We start from the raw sequence: 23,280 nt of genomic DNA on the forward strand, positions 1-23,280 counted from the left end.
TAGCCAACTCAAAATACCGATACACAAAGCAAGTCACAGAGACAACAATTAAGGTTCACAGGGAGGTAGGGAGGGATGGGGAGAGGTGCTGCTTGAAGAGGTGTGTCTTCAGCTTGCACTTTCAGCAGATATTTGGATGGTTCCTCTTATTTATACCTATTCAAATATTATTGAAAAGATTAAATCCTGAAATGTCAGTAGTATAGACATACCACCATTAGAAATAAATGTGCATTCACAAACTCAAACACTGCATGCACATCCCGTCACATGCATACACCCACTTACAGGTGCATTTCAAAAAATTAGAATTTTTTTAATTTATTTATTTATTCTTCTTCTTCTTCTGTAATTTTACTTAAGTGGCGGCACGGATGGTGCAGTGGGTAGCACTGTCACCTCACAGCAAGGAGGTCCTGGGTTTGAATTCCCGTCGACCGGGGCCTCTCTGTGCGGAGTTTGCATATTCTCCCCGTGTTTGTGCAGGTTTCCTCCGCGTACTCCGGTTTCCACCCACAGTCCAAAGACATGCAGGTTAGGCTGATTGGAGATTCTGAATTGCCCGTAGGTATGAGTGTGTGAGTGAATGGTGTGTGTGCCCTGCGATGGACTGGCGACCTTTCCAGGGTGTATTCCTGCCTTTCGCCCAATGTATGCTGGGATAAAACTTAAACTTAGTGAAACTTTCATGTTCTAGATTCATTGCAGATAAAGTGAAATATTTCAAGCCTTTTTTGTTTTAATCTTGATTACAGTTTACAGCTCATGAAAATCAAATCAAAAATCCAGTATCTCAAAATATTTGAATAATACATAAAACCAAAAAAAGGATTTATAATACAGAAATGTCGACTTTCTGAAAAGTATGTGTAGGAGTCAAGAGATAGGTTTAAGATATCGCAGCTTGTGCTTCCCCCTAGTGGCCAGCTATAACAAATTGACATTATATAACGGCACACCTGGATAAGGCAAGCAGCGTTGGCCAATTGAAGACATGTGCTTACCTGAAGGACACCGAGCTGAAATAGTTTTTTAACGAGCTTCGCTTTAAAGTTTCAATTGTTTCAACTCGGAGTACCCGGAGGAAACCCACGCGACACGGGGAGAACATGCAAACTCCGCACAGAGAGGCCCCGGCCGACGGGGATTCGAACCCAGGACCTCCTTGCTGTGAGGCGGCAGCGCCCACCCTGGCTGTATTTTTAAGTTTCGCTTGCGCCTCAGTTTACGCTTGCACGTTAGAGGCAGAGAAATTGATTGCATAATCGATAATCGTTAAGTGTGTGAACTTTAACGGAATACATAATCAGTCATGGAAAGGTACTTCTGGTGACTACATCCATGTCTCAAGGATTTTTCCTGGATGAGTCCTGCCTTTCTTTGGTTGATGCTTCTGTCCACTGGATAGACGCTGCCATTTTATCCTGTCAGGAAATATGCAAAAGCATGCATATTATTATCATCATGAACACAATTAGCATAATCAACATCATTATCATAGCAGCATTGTGGTCACCACTGTTACTAGCATTTTAGCATTAACACCATATCTATCATCAATATCACCAGCAACATCATAATCTTGTCACCATGATAGTATAACATCAGCATCACAATCACAGGCAATACATCATCACCATAATTATCCCACAAATCACCACCATGATTATCCCAGGAATCACCACCATGATTATCCCAGGAATCACCAGCCCTGTGATTATCCCAATAATCGCCACCATCAGTACTAGCTAGGGGTGTAACCGTACACAGAAGTCACGGTTCAGATCACACTACGTTTTGGACATCACGGTTCGGTACAACAGGAAAAAGACGACAAAAAACCCTGAATTCATAAGGCTACGTTTCTCTTCAGGGGCGATGCCATGTGCGAGAACGGCATCTGTAAACCATGATAAAATGACATACAAAAGCATAGGCTATTCGCTTCTTTTGAGGTAAACATTTTTTCATCACGGAACACGTTTCATTATGGAAAATGGCACGGATGACTCGCACAATTGATATTAGCATACTGTATCTACGTTCGAGGAAAAAGCAGAAATATCTTGGCTAAACAGACCAACTGTCCGTTTCACTAACTAGCTAGCGGTACTGATATTAGTCCACCGAGAGATGAGCACTAGCTAGCTATCTCTATCGCTATCTTACACTGTCGGGAAAATGGCAATTTTCTTACACGAGGGGAACGTAACCGGAAACGTGACCCTGGAGGGGATAAGTTTTGCAAGGGGGATATCATTTGTTGTGACAGCGCCAATCAGCTTGAGCTAAGTTTAGCTTCACACGTTGCTAACGCCTTGCAGCTTAAGGTTTTCCGGGTGGAACTCGCACTTGTGAAATTTGGTTCCGCATACCACGTACACGACTGCACGCACCGAACCAGAACGTCCGTACCGTCACGGTTCAGTACGAATACAGTACTGTTACACCCCTAGTACTAGCATAAAGTGGCTCACCTCTTTATCTTTGGCATCTGATCCGTGGTGTCCGGCAGGGGGAGCCCAAAGGTCTCTGGCAGAAAGAGAGCGCTGATCCCAGCTATAATGGTGAGGCTTCCCAGCAGAATGTAAGGCAAATTCTTGTCATATGAACCTGAGGAGTGAAAACAGGTAGCTGTGTGAGCTGCCAGGGTGTCCTGGTGCAGATCAGATGCAGATCACCATTTAGATTCACCTCAGTCTTTTATTTATATAATCATTTTTATATTAGATACTGTTTTTACTGTATATAATTCAGCACAGTGTGAATATGGGATATATATATTCCTCATGGCATGCATAACTATTTCTGAGTTAATGTATAAATTAGAAAAATTTATAGTTTGTAAAAATATTGTTTGGTTGGAACAAAAATCTGTGTGCACAGTGGTCCTGAGAACATGAGAACAAGAAATCAGCAGTAATGAACAAATCTGGTCGAGCATTATTTTCCATGCAACAGAAGTATAACACAAGTATGCCAAATGTTCCTGAATTCCCTTACCCAGGTGGATTAAGTATGGAGCAATGGAGGTTCCCACTCGAGAGGCTGTGCTGCAGGTCCCAATTGCGGTGTTTCTGATTCCGGTGGGGTACAGCTCTCCCGTGTAAGAATACGCCAAGGCAGATGCACTGGACAGGAAAAATTTCCCAATCATTTCCAGTGAAATGGCCAGGGGGGTCAGACCTGCAAACATAGTGCAAAGCCTTGTGTGAGTACAAATAAAGTGGAGGATTTATGGGACCTGGACATTGTTCTTAAGATCAGGGGGAAGATGGTGAAAGTCTGACCTGGAGGTACAAGCAGAATGAAGAAAAGAAGTCCGCCTCCTAGCAGCATGCTGATGGTAGCGCACGGCCTTCTGGGTAAATATTGTAGGGACAGCCAGGTGGCGGTATAAGCTGGGATCTCAGTGCAGGCAGAGATGAAACAGTTGAGATAAGGGTTTCCATGTAGTTTAGCTGTGTTGAGGGACAGGCCGAAATAACCTATATTTAGAGTTAACCTGAAATTAAAAGAAAGCCACATATTTATCTGAAGCAGTGAAATTGAAAGCAGTGTTTCAAAGCAGTTAATTTGAGCAAACAGATCCATAGAACTTGAACCGTAGTTACACCCATAACCAGTACACTGCGTTTCATCTCTCCACCCAACATATTCCATATGTACTGTATGTTGAAGCTCACCGCAAGGATTTGGAGCAGTGGCATCCGACAACGTACAACTCAATACAAATATATAAGCTATTTACACACGCACCAGACACAAGGGCCAAACTTGAGAGGTGGAAGGCCATGTTGGATATAGGCATATGTTTAATCCTTGTTGTGCGACACCTGGTGGTGCTTCAAGGAAGTACATGTTAACCCGGATGTGACGTACACAAGGGCTCAGGGCTCCGTGTTATGCATGTATGTGTAGGTGCGTGAGTAAAGCTCAGGACACAAGGCTGATCGCCAGTATGCGGAGTACAAGCTTTCCAAAGGTGGCGCCTGCAGCAACGTTGAGATGACAGAATCTCAGAAACCTTGAAGGATCTGCCCAGGTGGCAGCTGCACGTGCTGTATGTCTGCAAGGCAGGCGCCCTGCACCGGGCCCACGGGGTTGTCGTGCCCCTTGTCGAATGTGCTTGAATTCCCAGTGCCGGATGCGCAGTCGTCTCAACAAACCCCGATTGTCCCAATTTAACGCTGACAAACTGGTCTGTCTGCCCGTGTGGCTGCGTGAAAGTCGTGGCTCTTCGTACAGGCAGCATGTGCAGGAAGGGCTACCTGGACCACTGCAGCCATCAAGCTCATACGACACAGCTCAATTAAATTTATTTTAGTACAGCGCTTTTCACAGAAGACTGTCACAAAGACACTATACAGAGTATCGCAGAAGAAGATAATTAAACATATCAGCCCCAATGCCCCCAATTGCATGAGGTAAACGACTCCCTTAGGAGAGAAAAACCCTCAGTGTGGCAAGAAAAAAACTCCCTGATGGGGAGAAATCTCGGGAGGAACCCGGCTATAGGGGCATGCCCATCCTCCGGTAGCCTATAGGTTTGACCCTTCCAGCTGACCCTTGAATTGGGAGAGGCAGGTACTTCTGTCTCTCTGCTATCAGATCCTGGAATCCAGCACCATGCCTAGGAACTGTATTGCCCTGGAGGGTTCTAACTAGCTCTTATTTACTTTGGCACAGAGGTCCAAAACTTGAATGTGAGCTAATTTATAGTATTGTTCATTCAGTAATCTGAGAACAATTTTGAGAAATGTCTGTTTGGTTCCGTGCCTTGTCAGTTACAAGCATTTATACATGCGTTACACTCACAAATGCAGCTTATCTGGGATCCTCTTAATTAAAATGACAGTAGAACCCCAGAGATCCAAACTGCGCAAAATGCAAATGAGTAACACTACTAATTGATTTGACATTATATTAAAATTAGACAAGTGACTGATCTTAATGGCTGTTGCTGAAGATTAGCTGACAAGGAACATGCCACTGATGGCTACAGACTATCCAAGCAGCAACTTTCACTTACCATTTGCCAACGTGACTATACAGATTTGTCTTGTTTATTTTTAAAGTTTAGCCTATTGTTGGTTAGCCTCTACGGCTTCTACTGTCCTTGAATTAGGACATAATTTCATCCCAAGCAATACAATTAATTGTGTAGTCATGTGTATTGAATTGACTAATTTAATTGGTCAGCCCATCCATCAAATTGAGGACAATAGTGTGTCATTAACAGGCTAGAGTAAGGAGCATTCTATGTTGTGGCTATTTAGAAATTCCATATTGTAGAAAACATTACAGTTAACTGTGACTTCAATTGAGAGCAGTGAAGTACTGTAGTGTTGCTCTCAGGTATGCAGAATGATAAATCTGACATCACCAAGAAGACACAGAGACCCATTTATATTAAATTATAATCAATACCACAGGCAAACCTGTAGTAGCTTTGGTGGCAGACTGTATTGTCGCTCTGTGCTTGCATGGGATACTTACCACACCAGACACAATATTAGCGTGATGTGCCGGATGTTGCTGGTCTTCAGGAGCTCAAGAAAGCCATGGAATTCCTCTTTTTTACATTGTTTCTGTTCACCCTACAGAAAACAGTATTATGATGAATGTTATGTTTTTAAATAATCTTTGAATCAAAAATGGATAACTCATGGATTTGAATTCAGTGGTGTCATTTGTCCAATTTAAAGGTACAATAGGTAATTTCAGACTTTGAATGGTTAAGAGAGGAATAGCAGCAACAAACACCTTCAAACCACAACACTCTTTCTCTGTAAATGCGCTGACATTGAAACGCTATTGGCAGTGGCAATTAGAACCAATTTTCAACCAATGAGCTTGAATTATTGTAGTTAGCTATACATTGTTTTGGTACAGTGTCGGGCTGTCAACTGTATATTTTGAAACCCAAATTTAAGGACTATGAACACAGGCAGAGAGTGAGTCTTTTTCAATGATAGGAAGGGATTTACAATGGCCTTGTAACAAAGTTTTAACACAAAAATCTTACCAATTGTACCTTTAAGTAATTAATGGAATCAGTTTACTGCCCAAAGTGCATGCATATTGCTTGAGGAAACAAGTACTCATCAGATTCTTAATAGTTTAGCAAAATCAAGGAATCAAGTAATCAATATTTTTATTTGTTAATTTATTGTATCGTAAACAAACAATTGGCATTTTGTATCTGCATGACATTCTTTTCTGGTCTCTCTTAAATTTCATATGTTTTCTGAGAATGGCATAGAAAATGGCACTGAATGAGGAGCAGATTTGTTACCTCTGTTTGGGGGAAGATGACCTCCGGGGCTGTTACTCTGTTCTTCTTGGCAGCACCTCTCAAAATGGCCTCCGCCTCCTCCACCCGGCCCTGAGAGAGAAGCCATCGGGGGGACTCCTGGATGAACCTGCGTGAGGCATCATTTCTGAGTTTCATCCTGCTATGCCTTCTCTACACCAGCGGTCTGCAACCCTTGACTAGCTGGGGAGTTTCTGGTATTAGGAAAATCACTCTTCTTTGATTGGACGTGGAAGTTTTGAGTCCCTGTGATCAGCTCAGGAAAAAATGGCCCGTGCGTTATTGGAGGTTCCCGTTTATGGAAGCATGAATGATCCCGTAATAATTTCAATAAAAATGCAAATCGGAAGTTGCATCTCCTGTGTGTGGCGTGACAAATGACAATTCAAATTCATTTCGCATTTTCAAATGACATTTTCTATTATTTTTTCTTCCACATTTTATGAGTAATCAATGCGGAAATTCTGCTGATTTCAAAGGGTTCACTGACTTGTTCTTGCAACTGTACCTCTTTATAGTGGAACATTGTCACAAACTTGATTGGGGAGTGACTACAGCACTGCAACAAATCACTGGTCACCTTAGGGGCATCCCAATTTACCAGGCAAATTATTAAATTGTCATCTAAATTGAATACGCAAAAGACATTTCCTGTTCTGGAATGAATGCATACTAGCCCAAGGTTTACACTGGAGCCCATAGCTATGCAAACACCACACAGCAGTTAGTCCAGCTTGGCATCTAGGTTGCTCCTTCATGTACATTACTTCAAAGAATTTACCACACAGATACGATTTTCTGTCTTAGTTTCACCAAGCTAATATGGGACAGCAACAAGGCAATGATTTGTGGATTTGCACAGTGGGCGCTTATTCATTGGCTCTGCCTGTATTCCTTGGTTTCTGTAAACCTTCTGCAGTGAAAGCATTCGCAGACTGCGCATAGAACATTCCAGAGAACCCAGACTCACCACCAAAAGGGGATGTAGAGAATGCTGGGAACAGACATGGCAACCAGGAGTGTCCTCCAATCCCTGCAGAAGTAGGCAAAGAGCGGCAACATCATGTAGCCAAGGGCAAAGGAGCCACAGATTCCCAGGGATCCGTAAATGAACCGTGGAGTCCCTGTCAGGATCTCCGATCCTTAGGGAGGCGAAAAAAAGATAGATAAGATTCCTACATTAGTCGTTCAATTAACAATCACAGGGGTCAAATGTATGGGTGTGTCAATTAAGTCGTAAATTTTGGCCGAATAATTTCATCCACTTTTCTTTCTTTTTTTAAAGAATAATAGAACTGAAGGTCATGTCCTTTGCATGCAGACTTACAAATGTGTGTGTTGGATACAGCTCTGTAGGTGCTCTATTTACCCATTACGAATGCAGCGACATAGTTTGAGATCTGTCCCAGTCCCACCAAAAAGAAGAGCACAGAGAACACCTCCCATGATGGAGAGAAAGCCTGGACGAAGGTGAAGACCGTCTGAATCGCCATGGTAACGAAAAGGATTGGCTTTCTCCCAAACCTGCAGAAAGAGTGGAGAACACTTAGTGAACCGAAATGCTTATCTGGTCAGTTTAACTGTCCTACCTACATTTATATTATTTAATGTGGCTATTTACTGGCTTCATTCCTCTTACCCACGTGTAGTCAATGTTCAGGCACACAATTTATTGTAAAATAAAAACCTCTGGAACCATGTGATGAATGCCACTTTCCCCGTATGGAAATCGAATATACTGTACTGTATGTCCATATATGTCCCCATATAAAAAAATACTGACATACAGACGTGACAACTTAAAGAAAAAAAAAAAAAGTGAATCCTGCTCTTTGGCATGTGTGAAAATGCTGAGCTGCTGCAGTTGACCTCGAGTTAAGATAAAGACAGCAAGAGGAAAAGATCGAAGAGACTGGGTAGTGTCAATGGGAGCAGTGACTAAAGTGACATCCACATTTAGTTCTATGGGCATTAATAGGGTAGGAAATTATGTTTGAAGGAAAAACTGAAGAGCAGCTCTCCCTCAAGTGACTGACGATGTCAATCAAGACCAGTCTGTGTCACCAAGACCAGTGCGTCAAAAGCTACACTGAGAGGGTTATTATAGTTTGGTTGCAGTGCATAAGCCCCTCATTACCAAGACATATTTGAAACTTCAGTGGTGCAAAAACCATAGGCACTTGTCTATGAGTCATCCCTGTTGTACCGGTTTGCCTGCATTCAACCCCTGCCTGATCTTATCTTAACCCAACTGTCGTATATTGCCTTTCATATATTGAGTTTCATTCCCGTTTAAACTCTTGCTACAACATAAATCAGACGGAGACGGACTTGAACAATACCAGGACAGTCGTCCCTTTATTTTACTTCCAGAAACAACATGTGACCCGAAGGTCTCTTAAATCAGAACAGTTAGTAAGGCACTAGCCAATAGGTGGCAGTAACAGAGTATAACACCCAATACCCGAATATATGACACCAACCAAAACTGGTCAACCTGGTTTAGGCTATGTTTGACAATGTTAGCTCATAAACACAGTTGACCAGCCTATATTGTCAGCTTGACCACCTCTCTCACCTCAAGCTTACTCTACCAGCTTAGCCAGCTAGCAACCTGCTTTGACCAGTCAGGGACCAGTTACGATAGAAGCCAACTTAAGCCAACTTAGAATCCTTATGTGGAATTTCCAGCAGGGTTGTTACGATAAAAGTGCAACTCACCTGTCTGAAAGTTGTCCAGAGAAGAAAGACCCAGACAGCACACCAAAGAAGTAGACGGAGGTAGTAAAGGGCTGTTTCCACTCATTGTCGCAAACGAGGTCAAACTGCAAAAGAGCATATAAAAATCACTATATTGAGGAATGTGGCAAAGTGAAAACCACTTTTGTCCTGTACACTTGCCTATACAGTCTACCACACTACCAAAAAAAACTACCAGACTACCAGATGACAAAAAAATAAATAAAGATTTCCCCCCAAAAAAACAGGTTTCACAATTACTGGTACCCCTGGTTTAATACTTTGTGCAAACACCCCTGGAAAAGATGACAGCAATGAGTCATTTCCTATAATTAGTGATAAAATTTGTAGGGATTTATGACCATTCCTCCATGCAGAACCTTTCAAAATCATTGATATCCTTGGGTTTGGGTTTATGTACCCCCCTCAGACCAAATGTATTTGATGGGATTAACATTTACACTGAAATGGCCATTGCAGACCATGGATGTTGTTTTCACTTACAGTGAAGGCACACTATGCAGTTTTGTCCCGTTCTCAGCCCTGCCTCCACCACATTCTGGGTGCCATGATGACCTCAGAAAACCACCGTCTGATATGATTCGTAAAACATCTGCTTTAGGAGTCACTTTCCACACAAGCCATTTAAGACGCCGTTTAAGTGACATTACTCGTGTTTGTAGTTAGTTATAGTTAGTAGCTAGCCTATAACTAACCAATGTCAGCCACTGCTGCGGTTGGATCTCAATCTGCTCTAGCCTGCCTAGAAGGAGTACAGTTCTGTAACATAAGCATGCATCTATTCTTTGCTTTTGTTTTCATCTTCTCAAAGTCTACGAGGCATGAGCTCCTGCCCAGGTCAGGATCCAGTAGAATCTCCCAAAAATACAAGTAGTTGTGTGTAGTGGGACACCGCTATCATGGTCAGCCAGCTGACGCACAAAACCGAATTTAGTTAGCTTATAACACGGCAGCTAATTAATGTTACCAAATGCTGGGTAGCCACTTGATTAATGCCACTTGAATAATTAAAAAAACATCAGTGAACATCCTCTATATTTCACAGTCGGATTGAGGTGCTTCTCCTTCTATGCATTCCTCTTTTTATTGCCAAACATGTCAATGGTGTGTATGGCCAAAACATTCTCATCTGACCATAGCACTCTCTTCCAGTCATACGAACCTACCAAATGAGGTTGGTAAACTCCAGATGCTTGGTTTTGTTTATTGCGCTCAGTAAGGGCTGTCCTCGTGCCACCCTTCTAAGAAGTTTGTTGGTATGGAGGTTCCACTTCATGGTTCTTTTTGAGACTCCTGTGGTCACCACCCCAAGATGCAAATGTCGTGTCTAGGAAACGACAGAATTCTAAATCCAATCTCTAATTTGTCGAAAAAACAACTTCACGAGGGAAAAGACACCACGGCAGCAAGCTCTTCAGGAAAATCAGACTTTATTAGAACAAGTGCACAAAGCCGGATCAATTCTGCAGAATTTAACCGCGATTGTTGGTTTCACACACATTTTATACATTTCTTTCAACATAACTCCTCCTAAAAAAAATACCAGCTGATCTTTGGCCCAAATTGTAATTTCGCTTTGTATGCTATTCTCTAAATATAAATGTTTTCTTTAAACATGACGTTTGTTTTGTAAGCTATTCTTAAATGTTCTCTTGTCCAAACTAATTGACATTTTACATCATAAGCTCAAAAATAAATGACATCTTGTATCATAGGCTATTCTTTTGTTAAATTTTTTTTTCCAGATTTTTCCCTTTTTCTCCCAATTTGGTAGCCAATTGTACCTCGTCTGATTCAATTGGAGGTAGTCGTATTAGATGTACCGCCCGTACCCCATCCCTCGGCAGCCCGAATGAGAGCGACACGCCTTCTTCAAGCCGTCTCGTGCCCGTTGCCGTGATTCCGAGGCGCCCAAGGTGCTTATTGTGCGGCAATCTAATAACCCTGCCAAGTCCCTCCCTCCCTCTGGAGCAGCGAGCCAATTATTGCTGCCCCACGTAAGACGCAAGTCTGCTGCGTCTTAGCCTGTTGCGCCACCGCGGCTCCTTATCATAGGCTATTCTTAAAATAAATTGTACAGGCATACAGCTGTAAAAACTGTCCTTGACCAAGCTAGCCCACCCCCACAGCGCAAGACATCCTGCCCTGCAAGCAGTTTTTTTTTGCCAAGAGGACTCATGAGCAAACTATCCTTGGACAAAGATAGCCCACCCCCTCAACGCAAGACATCCTGCCCTGCAAGCTGTTTTTTAACAAAGAGGAATCATAAACAATGAATCATGCAAAACATGGTGTTATTTGGTACTTTCCAAGTTTCCTTTTAAGCATACACATTATTTTATTCAATTCAGGTTACATACGGGCCACTATACTATACTATGCAGCCTTTTCCCTTCATTTGTATACATTTTCACCAATAATTCTGGAGCCCACTGTATGTATAATGTCAGATGACACTGTTAATTTGGACTACATCTCTTGAAAATGATCTCCTCAAGACAAATCTAGAAGGCTAAAACACACTTTTTAAAATTAGTCTTCATTCAAATACTAGATGCAGGGCACCCATCAGCTTTTCAATGGGGTGTACTCACCTCAGTGACTATGGTGGACTGGTAGATCTCCTTACTGTAGGTCCATCCATCAGAGCAGCCCTCGAGTGGCACTTGAGAGAGGTTGACATCCTTACTGGGGGACAGGCCCAGGGCTGAGAAGTTTGAGATCAGGTCCAGCCTGTATCTCCTGCACCTGCTGTACTCCGTCTCCCCGTTCACCTCCTGTGTGGGAATGCTGGCCTTTCTCCACTCCTCAGTGATGTTAAGTCCCTCTGGGATCAGACAGTGATGGGCTGGGCTGTCTCCCAGGAATACGATGGACAGAGAATTGAATCCGTTGGGCATAGCTGTGGCGCAGAGCAGGAAAAAGGCCGTCTGCTGAAATCTGCCCCAGTTGCCAAGGAAGGCTATCCCCTCATCATAGTCCTCCATGCTCCAGCCTAGAAAGAACAACAATTCAGGAAAGTACCAGGAAATTTTGGCAGGAAATCTGGTTGTCTCAGCTAGGAAGCAGAGACTTGGAAGTATGTAGATTGTCCTGCTGAACAATGACTCAACTAAAAATCCACACAGAAATGGTTAAATGAAAACAACATCCTGCAACTGCCATCTCTGTCTTAAATCATCAAAAACCGGCGATCCAAACGGAAGAGGGGGGTCCATAAATGCAAACCCAAGGATATCAATGATTCGAAAAGGTCTGCATGAGGAATGATCAAACAATCCCTCTGAATTCTGTGTTCGCCAACCTTATCACGCATTATAGGAAAAGACTTGTCAGGCTCATCTCTGCCAGGGGTGTTTGCACAAAGTATTAAAAATTAAAAATTCCACGATATTCTAATTTTTTAAAATGCACCTGTAAGTGGGTGTATGCATGTGACGGGATGTGCATGCAGTGTTTGAGTTTGTGTTTGAGTTTGAGTGCACATTTATTTCTAATGGTGGTATGTCTATACTACTGACATTTCAGGATTTAATCTTTTCAATAATATTTGAATAGGTATAAATAAGAGGAACCATCCAAATATCTGTTGAAAGTCAATCCAGAAGGTGGCCCATTTTATCCAGCGCATTTAGCTAAAATGTACTAGTACAGTAAATCCTCAAATTGTGTCCGAGATTCTATTTGAAGCCGGGCCTCGGATAATGGTCGATTCGGACAAATAAAGGCCGGCCCCCAAATACAAGCCTGGGTAATATTGCCTACCAGTAGGGCTATCAGTCCATGAGCACTAGAAGACATTGTTTCGATTTAACTCAATGAAATGAAAGAGCTCTTCTGAATATTTTACATTGTTGGTTGGTTTAATACTGTTGCCAATGAAAAGTCGTTGTCCTACACCATGCGTCTCCAACACGTTGCTCTCAAGCTACCAGTCGCTTGCCGCCCCCTTCTGAGTAGCTTGCCAAAAGCTCAAGCAGTATACATTTAAACACAATTGTTGCCGCGAGGCATTCCAGCTTACAAATTTAATAAAAAGTAAATCAGGCAAAATTAAAAATTAACTCAGTTTAGGCTACTTGGCTACGCAATAAGGTTTCCATGTATTTACAGCACAGCGCACGTTCAATGAATGAATGAAAGCTGCTGCCCTGACTCGCAATAAACAGACGGGTGGAAATCCCGGCACTCTTTCAACTACATAAAACTTAACAGTGAACCATCAAATACCCCCCAGATTTCAGTGCCCATCAGTCCCAACATTTAGCAATTGAATAAAACAGTCCAAAAGTAAATTAAATCCCAAACCAAAGCGAAAATCTTTTGATTGCCTACCGGTATGCTGCTCCAAACGAAACGCATGTCTCACAATAAAATGCACTTTAGGAAAAAAAGATCCTTAACTTGCTGTTATCTAATGTGTTATTGTTCATGAAGGCGTGTCTGGCAAGTTGGCATTTTATGAAGACGCATCTGTTTTGGCTTTCATTAGTGGTTTAGCTATTCAAGTTACGTTTCTGAACGGTTACAGGAAGTGTTGAACAGTGTTGGCCCACTTTAAGTGTAGCCTTTTATTTGATTTCTAAGAATACATTTCTACAACAGAAGCCTAATAAGAAATAAAGGCCTGCCTCGAATACAAGCCTGCCCCAACTAAAAATGCATTTAATAAATAAGTTAAGTTTATTTTGCAAAATATCACTATTTTTCTTAAAGAGACCACCAAGACACTGATCATAAAACTTTACTTCTAGATTTTCATTCGTTTCTTATTCATACATCAACCTTATCATTGAAAGCTAAAAGCATGTCAGGGCACTCATCACGCTGTTTTCTTCACCAGTCGCGATATCAAACGTTGCCCCGCCATCTTCAGCTATGTGAAACCAATTAAAATTAAAGTTTATACGTGTCAAACTGTTGTGGCAACAATTAGAGATTATTTGCAGTGATTGGCGATTAAATCTTACTTATCTGGCCCAACATACTTAACAAAAATATACAAATCTTTTCGGAGAGCTTTTTGAGCAATTGAGAGCTTTATAAAACATACTCTCAGATATGTGAATAAAACACGTGAAGGTTCATTTTCTTTACACTTTGTATCAAAAATCTGTTTTAATAGAAACATACGATTTCCTGAATTTGTCTGGACAAAGATATGCCGATGTTTTTTATTTGGATAGATTTGGGGACATTTGAAGACACCCGGGTGCAGTTTTGGGATACCTGTCGGTATCTTTACAATATTCTGTATACAAGTTGTGTCATGTTTGTGCATAAATAGAACAGTTCCGGGTTGGTCCTTGACTTTTAGATGTTCATTGCTATACTATAAAAACCTTTTCAACCGTGTGTGCAATAAATCCTTTTTGAGATAGACAGTTATAGAACTAGTACAATATGTGGACATATCTGAGTACACCTGCTGCCAATACACCTACACAAACAATTTCACACGAAGTATATATCAGCAGAGCAGTATTAGATACCTGATACAACACAATAGTGGGGAAAACAGTGGCGTAACACTAAAGTTATTGCAATTGTCCAGCTAATGAAATATAGTTCATAAACAATCAAAGTAACAAGGTAAGCATACATTATTAACTACGATTCTGCAATATTTATAAAATAACTGAATGAAGCAGTTCCTACCTTAGGGGAGATTGTGCCTGCCACACAAGCAAAGCCTCATGAAGAATGAAACGGTACGATAAAACCAGCAGTTGACTGGCACACATATAACACCAGTTATGAGATGGGTGCGTGGGGGTTAGGAGCCAAAATGCATGACTCAGACACCAAAGATGTGATGAAGTCCCGTCAGTGCTTTATTAAGGGAATGTCCAATGAGCGTTGTCGAAAACAAGCAAAGTTCATACACAGTTAATCCAGCCAAAAACCAAAGTACAGTACCGAGGGAGAAGGCAGTCTCGAAATCAGTAGCCCATACAAAAGGTCCAGTAACCATGAAAGCTGTCAGCGGGGCAGAAGTGCAGACGGACGGTAGGCAGGCTCGGAGTCGAAAGCGGTGCGACAGTCAAGACCGAAGGTGGGTATGTTTGATGTATGTTTGCTCCCGTTTGGTGGATGTATCGGGCCGGAATAAATTACATTATTAAATTATATTAATGGAATTTTACAGATTACAGATTACATGTGTGCATTGGTGTTGTACTGTGCTTTTATCTGTGAATGTGTGCATTGGTGTTGCACTGTGCTTTATATGTTATTTTGTGTAACTATATGTATGCTGCCTTTTTGGCCAGGGCTCACTTGAAAAAGATGTTAATCTCAATTAGACTTCCCTGGTTAAATAAAGGATACATATTACAGCACACAGATTACAATACTCAGCCTTATTACTCTCAGTACTATCCTTTTTATCTTATACAGCTTGTACTTTTTTTTGGAAAACTCTTTTGTATAGCTTACTCCGCACCATTGGAATGAATTTACACTGCACATCCAGTATAACCATTTTGAACCTGCTCCACTTTTCATTCACTGTCCTGCAACCAAGAACTTTCTCCCAGACAACCATACTTAAATGTAATCTTTTTAAAGTTGGCACACCTCCAATTAAAAATCCTACACTCTTTATGTGCCGAAATACATCAAATTGAATGATCACTTGTCATTTGTCATGGAAAGTTACATCTGGTGACTACATCCATGTCTCCAATAGGGTTTTTCCTGAATGAGTCCTGCCTTTTTTTTCTTGATTTTTCTGTTCCATGCCATTTCATCCTGTCGCGAAATATGCAAAAGCAAGCACATTATTATCATGAACACAATTAGCATAATTGCCATCATTATCATAGCAGAATTGTGTTTACTACTGTTACTAGCATTGTAGCATTGACACAGTATCTATCATCATTATCACTAGCAGCATCACAATCTTGTCACCATGATATTATAACATGATCAGCAATACAATCACAAGCAATACATCATCACCATAATTATCCCACAAATCACAACCACCATGATTATCGCAGGAATCTCCAGCCCTGTGATTATCACATTAATCACTTTCACCACCATCATTACCACCCCACCATCATCAGTACTAGCATGAAGTGGCTCACCTCTTTATCCTTGGCATCTGATCCATGGTCTCCGGAAGGGGGAGCCCAAAGCTCTCTGGCAGAAAGAGAGCGCTGATCCCGGATATAATGGTGAGGCTTCCCCACTGACTCTACATCTGCCACCTTCCTTTCATCTCTCTCCTCCGCCTTTGACTCTCTCTGTCCCCCTGTCACAAAGCCGCTTCGCACATCCCCCCCCAGTCCTTGGATATCTGACACCCTCCGTACCTCCAGGGCCAGCCTCCGCGCAGTGGAGAGGAAGTGAGGAAAATACAGAGACCCTTCAGACAACTTACCAGTCTCTCCTGGTGGCATTCTCTTCCACTGTCACTGCTGCCAAAGCAAAATACTATCAAACACAAATTCAGAACTCTACTTCTCACCCCCGGAAACTGTTCTCTATTTTCTCCTCTCTCCTCAACGCACCGCCTCCTCCACCTCAGTCCTCCTTTGCTGCTGATGACTGCTGATGTTTTTTTCGATGAGACGGTCACAGACATCCGCAGATCCTTTACAACCACCGCCCCCCTCTCTGTGCCCTTCCCCCCCTCTAGGCCCATCCCTTCCTTTTCCACTTTCTCCCCCCTTACAGACTCTGATGTCTCTCAACTCCTGCTCTCCCACCGCCCTACAACCTGTGCCCTTGACCCTATCCCCTGTTTTCATCTCCAGTCTATCACACCTGACATTCTCCCATTTGTCACCTCCCTTGTCAACTCCTCCCTGTCTTCTGGCTGTTTTCCAGCATCCTTCAAGAGGGCCCGCTCCGCTGCTAAAAAAGCCTACTCTGGATCCCTCCATCATCCAGAACTACCGCCCGGTATCTCTTCTTCCTTTTCTTTCTAAAACCATAGAACGAGCCACTTCTACTCAACTTTCTTCTTTCTTTTAAAACAACAACCTGCTAGGCCCCCATCAGTCTGGCTTCAGAATGCCTGAATGACATCCAGTGCTGGATGGACAACCACCATCTAAAGCTCAACCCAGGTAAGACTGAAATGATATTCATCCCTGCTAATACCTCTCCCCATCTGGATCTCTCCATTTCCCTTGGGGATACCACACTCACCCCATCACCCAGTGCAAGGAACCTCGGCATGGTGATGGACAGCAGACTGTCCCTCTCCGAGAACATTGCGGCGGTGACCCGGTCATGCAGGTTCTTCCTATACAACATACGGAGAATGCGCCCCTTTCTCACCCCCTGTTCGACCCAGCTCCTGGTCCAAGCGATGGTTCTGTCCCGCCTGGACTACTGCAATTCCCTCTTGGCTGGCCTCCCAGTATCCGCCATCAGACCCCTCCAACTTATCCAGAATGCAGCAGCTCGTCTGGTCTTCAACCTTCCCAAATACTCACACCCCGCTGCTTACTTCCCTCTACTGGCTGCCTGTCATGGCTCGCATCAAATTCAAAACATTGGTGCTACCCTTCCAAGCAGTTAAGGGGTCTTCCCCAGCTTACCTCAAAAAAATCATCAGACCCTACACCCCTGCCAGACCTCTTAGTTCGAATAGATGATTAGCAATAGCCTGCTCTCCAGTGCTGTAAAACCAAATGTGTTTTTTGTGTCGATGTGACTGATTTTGGTAGATCAGGCTACATATTTGCCAGAGACCACTGACTATTACATTTTTAGCTGCTTCTCCATTGCAATGAGTGAATTATTTGTAAATTGTCTTGATTGTCTTCGGAAGACTAGCTTACTTGTGGGCTAGTATAGAATAATTTAAACTAGAATAATTAATTGATATGAACTGAATAATAAATTCCGATGAAAAATTTGATTAAAAATGGTTTATTCCTATTTTGAGCATGTGTTGTTGTTTCAACAGTGATTTGTTTATATAAAGTACAAATCGTAAACACTGCCGTCCAAAAGGGCACTCGTTGGCAGAGCGGGCAAACGGGCGGGGGCTTGAGCCCCTCATCTGCGCACATGCCTGACATCCAGCCAAGAGAAAGAGGATTTACTTTCTGCATAGTGCAGTACTTACACACAACAAGGTGGACTAGTTCAGTTGAATTGAGGTGGTCTTTGTCTCTTACTTTGCAAATCATTTACTAAGTAACAGATGTAATACCAGATGTGATTGGTACATGGTTAAAGCATACGCATGTAGTAAATTATTACGGAGTAAATGATTGGTTATGTCTTATCATATTGCATGCATACTGGATTAGCACATATTAGCCCTAACCCTAACCTTCAATGTTACATAAACAGGCTCTAAATCAGAAATATTTGGACTCCTAGATTAGAATGTTTTCAGTATTCAAAATTAAGTGTCTACTCTGGCAGAAAACGTGAGGTGGGAGCCAGCCAAAGGTAATTGCAATATTTCTAACTTCTTGTTGTCATTGCGAGACTTTTTTCACCTGAACTACAAATTTAAAACAAAACATTAATTGAAATAAATCGATTTTTCCACTCTCATCAAGTGGTACTATTTTTATAGTTCATGCTTGTACTCTTCACAAGTTGGGTCCTCACAAGTGATTTTCAAACATCATATATGAAGTTCATCTGTTCACAAGGTTTGTGTTTGTGATTTAAATAGTTTTTATGATGCTAAAGGTCAGTCTGCTGGCACTAAACTTTCAGTTTTTATGGGAAAGATATTTAACTGCTTTTTTTAAACCTTTTCACTACAATTCTCATATGTAAATAGTACCGGTTTTTCAACTCTCATCAAGTGGGATTATTTTTATAGTTCATGTGTGCTTTTATGGGAAAAATATTTACCTGCTTTTTTTTAAACCTTTTCACTTCAGCAGATTCATGTTGCAAATAAATACTGCTTTGACCAGTCTGGCCATTCTCCTCTGACGTCTCCCATTAACAAGGCGTTTCTGTCTGCAGAACTGCTGTTCACTGATATTTTTATTTTATTTATTTTTTTGCACCATTCTTTTCTAACTCTAGAGACTAGTGTGTGTGAAAATCCCAAGAGATCAGCAGTTTATGAGATACTCAAAACACCCTGCCTGCCACCAACAATAATTCCACGGTCAAAGTCACTCAGAACACATTGTTGATGTGAACATTAACTGAAGCTCCTGACCCATATCTGCATGACTGTATGCACTGCACTGCTGCCACACAATTGGCTGATTAGATAATCACATGAATAAGTGGGTGTAATGAAGTTCCTAATAAAGTGCTCAGTGAGTGTATGCCATTTCGTCAATGCTTTTATAGTGGTGCACTAAAAAGAAATCACCATAACTGAACCATTGGTAATGTAGCCTACCTAATTACACACTCGCTAACGGCCATGTCTGCCATTTCATCAGCTTTCACAACTAGAAATTTTGCTTTCATCAGCCAGTTAATTTTTGAATTTCAAGTTATTTTTGAATTGTCTCTGACATGTAACATAGCGACCTTTGCGTTTGAAAGGTGATCAGCTACCTGATCTGAAGTAATCCAGGAAGATTTTTTGCACTTGTAAATCGCTTTGGATTAAAAGCGTCTGCCAAATGACTAAAATGTAAAATGTAAAATGTAAATTTAAACAGAATCCAGAAGTGGGTGAAGGGAAATTAAATTCAATACCAGACATAATACCAGACATGTTCACAAGTCATGAAATGCAATCTCAGTCAAGTCTCAAGTCTCTGAGTTAGAGTCCGAGTCAAGTCTCAAGTATCCAGAATGGTGCAGCCTAAACAACAGTATGACGATAGAAATTCATCCCGATTGCTACGCTAGTTGAAGATATAGAAACCAGAAGTGTAGATGACATTTTGTATATGACATCACATGTGTGACAACTGAAAAAACAGTATTATCCGGGGCACACACAAAAAACTGGTTATTTAATTCAATTATTCATATATCAATGAACTACCACACCTGAGCCAACATTTTGGCAAAGCCTTTCTCAGGTCTGGTTATTGATATGTCAATAAAGAAGATTAAATAAATAACCATTCTATTGTTTAAGAACTCTGTGTCACTCATGTGACATTATGTAAACATTACCATGGGCCTGTAATATAAGATGACGGTCAATACTAAACTAAGGGCCTGTTACATGGACAGATTAAGCTCAATCCTGGACTAAAAGCAGCTTCGTATGGAGAGTTGAATTTATCCTACAACTAGGGATAATCTGCATCTGTGACTTAATAATAATAACTTTCTTTGTAACTGGAATCGTAGTGCTGAAACCCAATAATTCTGATTTATTAATATATGTTTACTTTTTACTTTTTAAATGAAAGGTAAGTGTTAAGCATTTACTTTAATCATTTTTAAAAATGAGGTAGATTATGTTAGCTTTGATTTATCCAGTATTGACAGACGGATGCTATTTCCCATATTGAGTTGTACTGCATTTGTGCTTCCACATTTTCTCCAATAAATGTCTCAAATCTGTAATGCCCTGCTGAGTTCATGCCGTGTCTACTCCAAAAAGCAAACATGGGAAACAGAAAAGTGAAAGACATAATTTAAGATACAAAAGCCATTGAAAATGAATCAAGCCCATTCATCCCCTATGGAAGCATTACCCTCCCAAACTGTCCTCCAAATATACATGTTAGTACATTTAATGCATGTGTTTATTTGTTTATTCTATTATTATTGGTATTATTGTTAGTAGCAGTATTATTATTGATTATTATTGACGAGAATATTCTTCCCTTAAAATAACTTTAAAAATGATAATGTAGGGCGTCTCGGTGGCGCAGCCTGTAGAGCTCATTACAAGCCGTGACGTCGGTGGTCTGCCGTTTGTCGCATGTCTTTCCCTCTCTCAAGCTCCCATTCTTCCTGTCTCTGTGTCACAGAATAGATAGCATAAATAGTTAAGCACTTACCACTTCCATACAAGGTGGACAAGCCTGAACAGAACAGAACTGAACAGAACAAGCTGTAAATTAATTATTTTGTTGACAGTCAAGCATTGTGGCGCCAGTGATCTGATTAGGATGGCATCGGGGGAGGATACTGCTTAGGATACAGACGCCTAGAGAGTGTCTGGTTGAGAGAGAGAGAGAGAGAGAGATATGATGAGTTGTTACAGGAAACCAGTACTGTTGCATTACTCTTGGTGTGAGCCAACTGTCTGTTGGTTTTACTACCGTAGAACTGCTTCACCCAGTTATTTTATAAATATTGGAGAATGGTAGTTATAATGCATGTTTAGCCTTGTTGTGGCCTTATTCCGGAGAGAGAGAGAGAGAGAGAGAGAGAGAGAGAGAGAGAGAGAGAGAGAGAGAGAGAGAGAGAATTCTGCTCCTCATTACTGCGCTGGCTACAGTGGGCACTGTGGTTTGGGGTTCTGGTTTTGTTTTTTTTTGTTTTTTTTTTATACTTCTGCTTCCAACAACATAAGGTTGTCATATTTAGGTCATATTTGTCGACAAATAATTGTTAAAGCTGGCTAGTCACAATCTCCATCTATATATTCCATATAACAAAATCAAAACACACAATCGCATTGGTCTCTGCTTGAATCTGGAACTGCTTTTAACAGTTGTGTAGATTTCAACTGTCCAGTTTCAAAAATCATTATCTATATAGGCTAGGCATTCAACAAATTATTTCAATTGAATATAACAGATTGTATTCAAACTTCAGTGACACGCTATGCAGGAGGTTCAGGCCTATAGATTGCAGGCCTAGATTAGGGTATCTATTAGGGTATCTATTAGTGTGGTTTTAATGTCAGAGGACCTTGCTGTAAATCCTGCCCCATCTAATTACCCCGGACCCCTCTCTAAGGCCATAATCTAAACGCCACATATCTTACTGAAACAAAATATGAGGTGAAAATACCTCCAAGCAAACTTAACACACCTTGCAGCTGGACTTCATGGCTTTATCTAAGCCAGTGTCATTTAAATTGATTGTTTTTCACTTTGTGGATATTTATTTGGTTGCTAATAGTCAGATAGTCAGATAGTCCGCAACTCAATAATTTATTTAAGTGGCTCAGTGACCTGGAATGTTTTACTTGGCATACTGATCTATGTAAATACAGGGTTTGCCATTTTAAGACTTTGGTGTCGCGCCTAATTGTTTTGGCACACCACCCAAGCCGATTGACCAGGAAATATAAAGAAGTTTATTTAATTTAATTTTTATTTTTAAATCTACCTCATACAAACATTTTGCCTGTCTCCACTATAGTGTCTGACAGTCTGTCGATCCCCAGCCTCCTCGGTGGTAGATGGCTTTGAACAGGGTACCAGACACGCACCTGTCCTCGAAGCGGAAACTCTGTATCATGTCCTGGGCTACATTGTGCTGGACCGCCATTTAAAATCAACTAGCCTACTCCATTGGCGTTATGTATAAATAATGACAATCTGGACAGCCTTATTGCTTTCCATCTCTGCAAGTCATCTGCATTTGGATAGTTTTGCTTGGTGACTACTGGGATCCATTAAAAAAAAGGCAACGTCAACCGTTTCTTTCCATGGCTCATCCAGAGAGAGAGAGAGAGAGAGAGAGAGAGAGAGAGAGAGAGACCTAGGGATTGAGTGATTTGGATATGATGAGTTGTTACAGGAAACCAGTACTGTTGCATTACTCTTGGTGTGAGCCAACTGTCTGTTGGTTTTACTACCGCAGAACTGCTTCACCCAGTTATTTTATAAATATTGGAGAATGGTAGTTATAATGCATGTTTAGCCTTGTTGTGGCCTTATTCTGTCATATGCTTTGTGGCGCCAGTGATCGGTCCTCTGATTAGGATGGCATGGGGGAGGATACAGCAAAGACAGGTTTGCCTGCTTGGACGCCGAGAGAGTGTCTGGAGAGAGAGAGAGAGAGAGAGAGAGAGAGAGAGAGAGAGAGAGAGAGAGAGAGAGTGAGTCCGGGGTAGATTAGAGAGGGGCAGGATTTAGCAGCAAGGTCCTCTGACATTAAAACCACACTAATAGATACCCTAAGAGATACCCTAATCTAGGCCTGCAATCTATAGGCCTGTACCTCCTGCATAGCGTGTCACTGAAGTTTGAATACAATCTGTTATATTCAATTGAATAATTTGTTGAATGCCTAGCCTATATAGATAATGATTTTGAAACTGGACAGTTGAAATCTACACAACTGTTAAAAGCAGTTCCAGATTCAAGCAGAGACCAATGCGA

The 23,280-nt window shown here is 41.5% G+C and overlaps 2 protein-coding genes across 2 annotated transcripts in view; one reads left to right on the forward strand and one right to left on the reverse strand.

Annotated features, from left to right (window-relative positions):
• Positions 1 to 14,823, reverse strand: part of LOC133132110 (organic cation/carnitine transporter 2-like) — a 30,361-nt gene extending 15,538 nt beyond the window's left edge. Inside the window, exons 1-8 of the mRNA XM_061247283.1 lie at positions 14,735 to 14,823; positions 11,671 to 12,071; positions 9,038 to 9,141; positions 7,686 to 7,840; positions 7,287 to 7,458; positions 6,299 to 6,425; positions 5,500 to 5,600; positions 3,291 to 3,505 (exon numbers count right to left, since the gene is read on the reverse strand). Of these exons, the coding sequence (XP_061103267.1) occupies positions 3,291 to 3,505; positions 5,500 to 5,600; positions 6,299 to 6,425; positions 7,287 to 7,458; positions 7,686 to 7,840; positions 9,038 to 9,141; positions 11,671 to 12,063 (1,267 nt within the window). The 5' untranslated portion in view covers positions 12,064 to 12,071; positions 14,735 to 14,823. The remainder of the gene's footprint in view (positions 1 to 3,290; positions 3,506 to 5,499; positions 5,601 to 6,298; positions 6,426 to 7,286; positions 7,459 to 7,685; positions 7,841 to 9,037; positions 9,142 to 11,670; positions 12,072 to 14,734) is intronic.
• The window catches only part of LOC133132102 (organic cation/carnitine transporter 2-like), a 56,757-nt gene that overhangs the window by 992 nt on the left and 32,485 nt on the right, over positions 1 to 23,280 (forward strand). The window lies entirely within an intron of this gene.

This window comes from Conger conger, chromosome 7 (assembly GCF_963514075.1).
Source record: "Conger conger chromosome 7, fConCon1.1, whole genome shotgun sequence".
Lineage (NCBI taxonomy): Eukaryota > Metazoa > Chordata > Actinopteri > Anguilliformes > Congridae > Conger > Conger conger.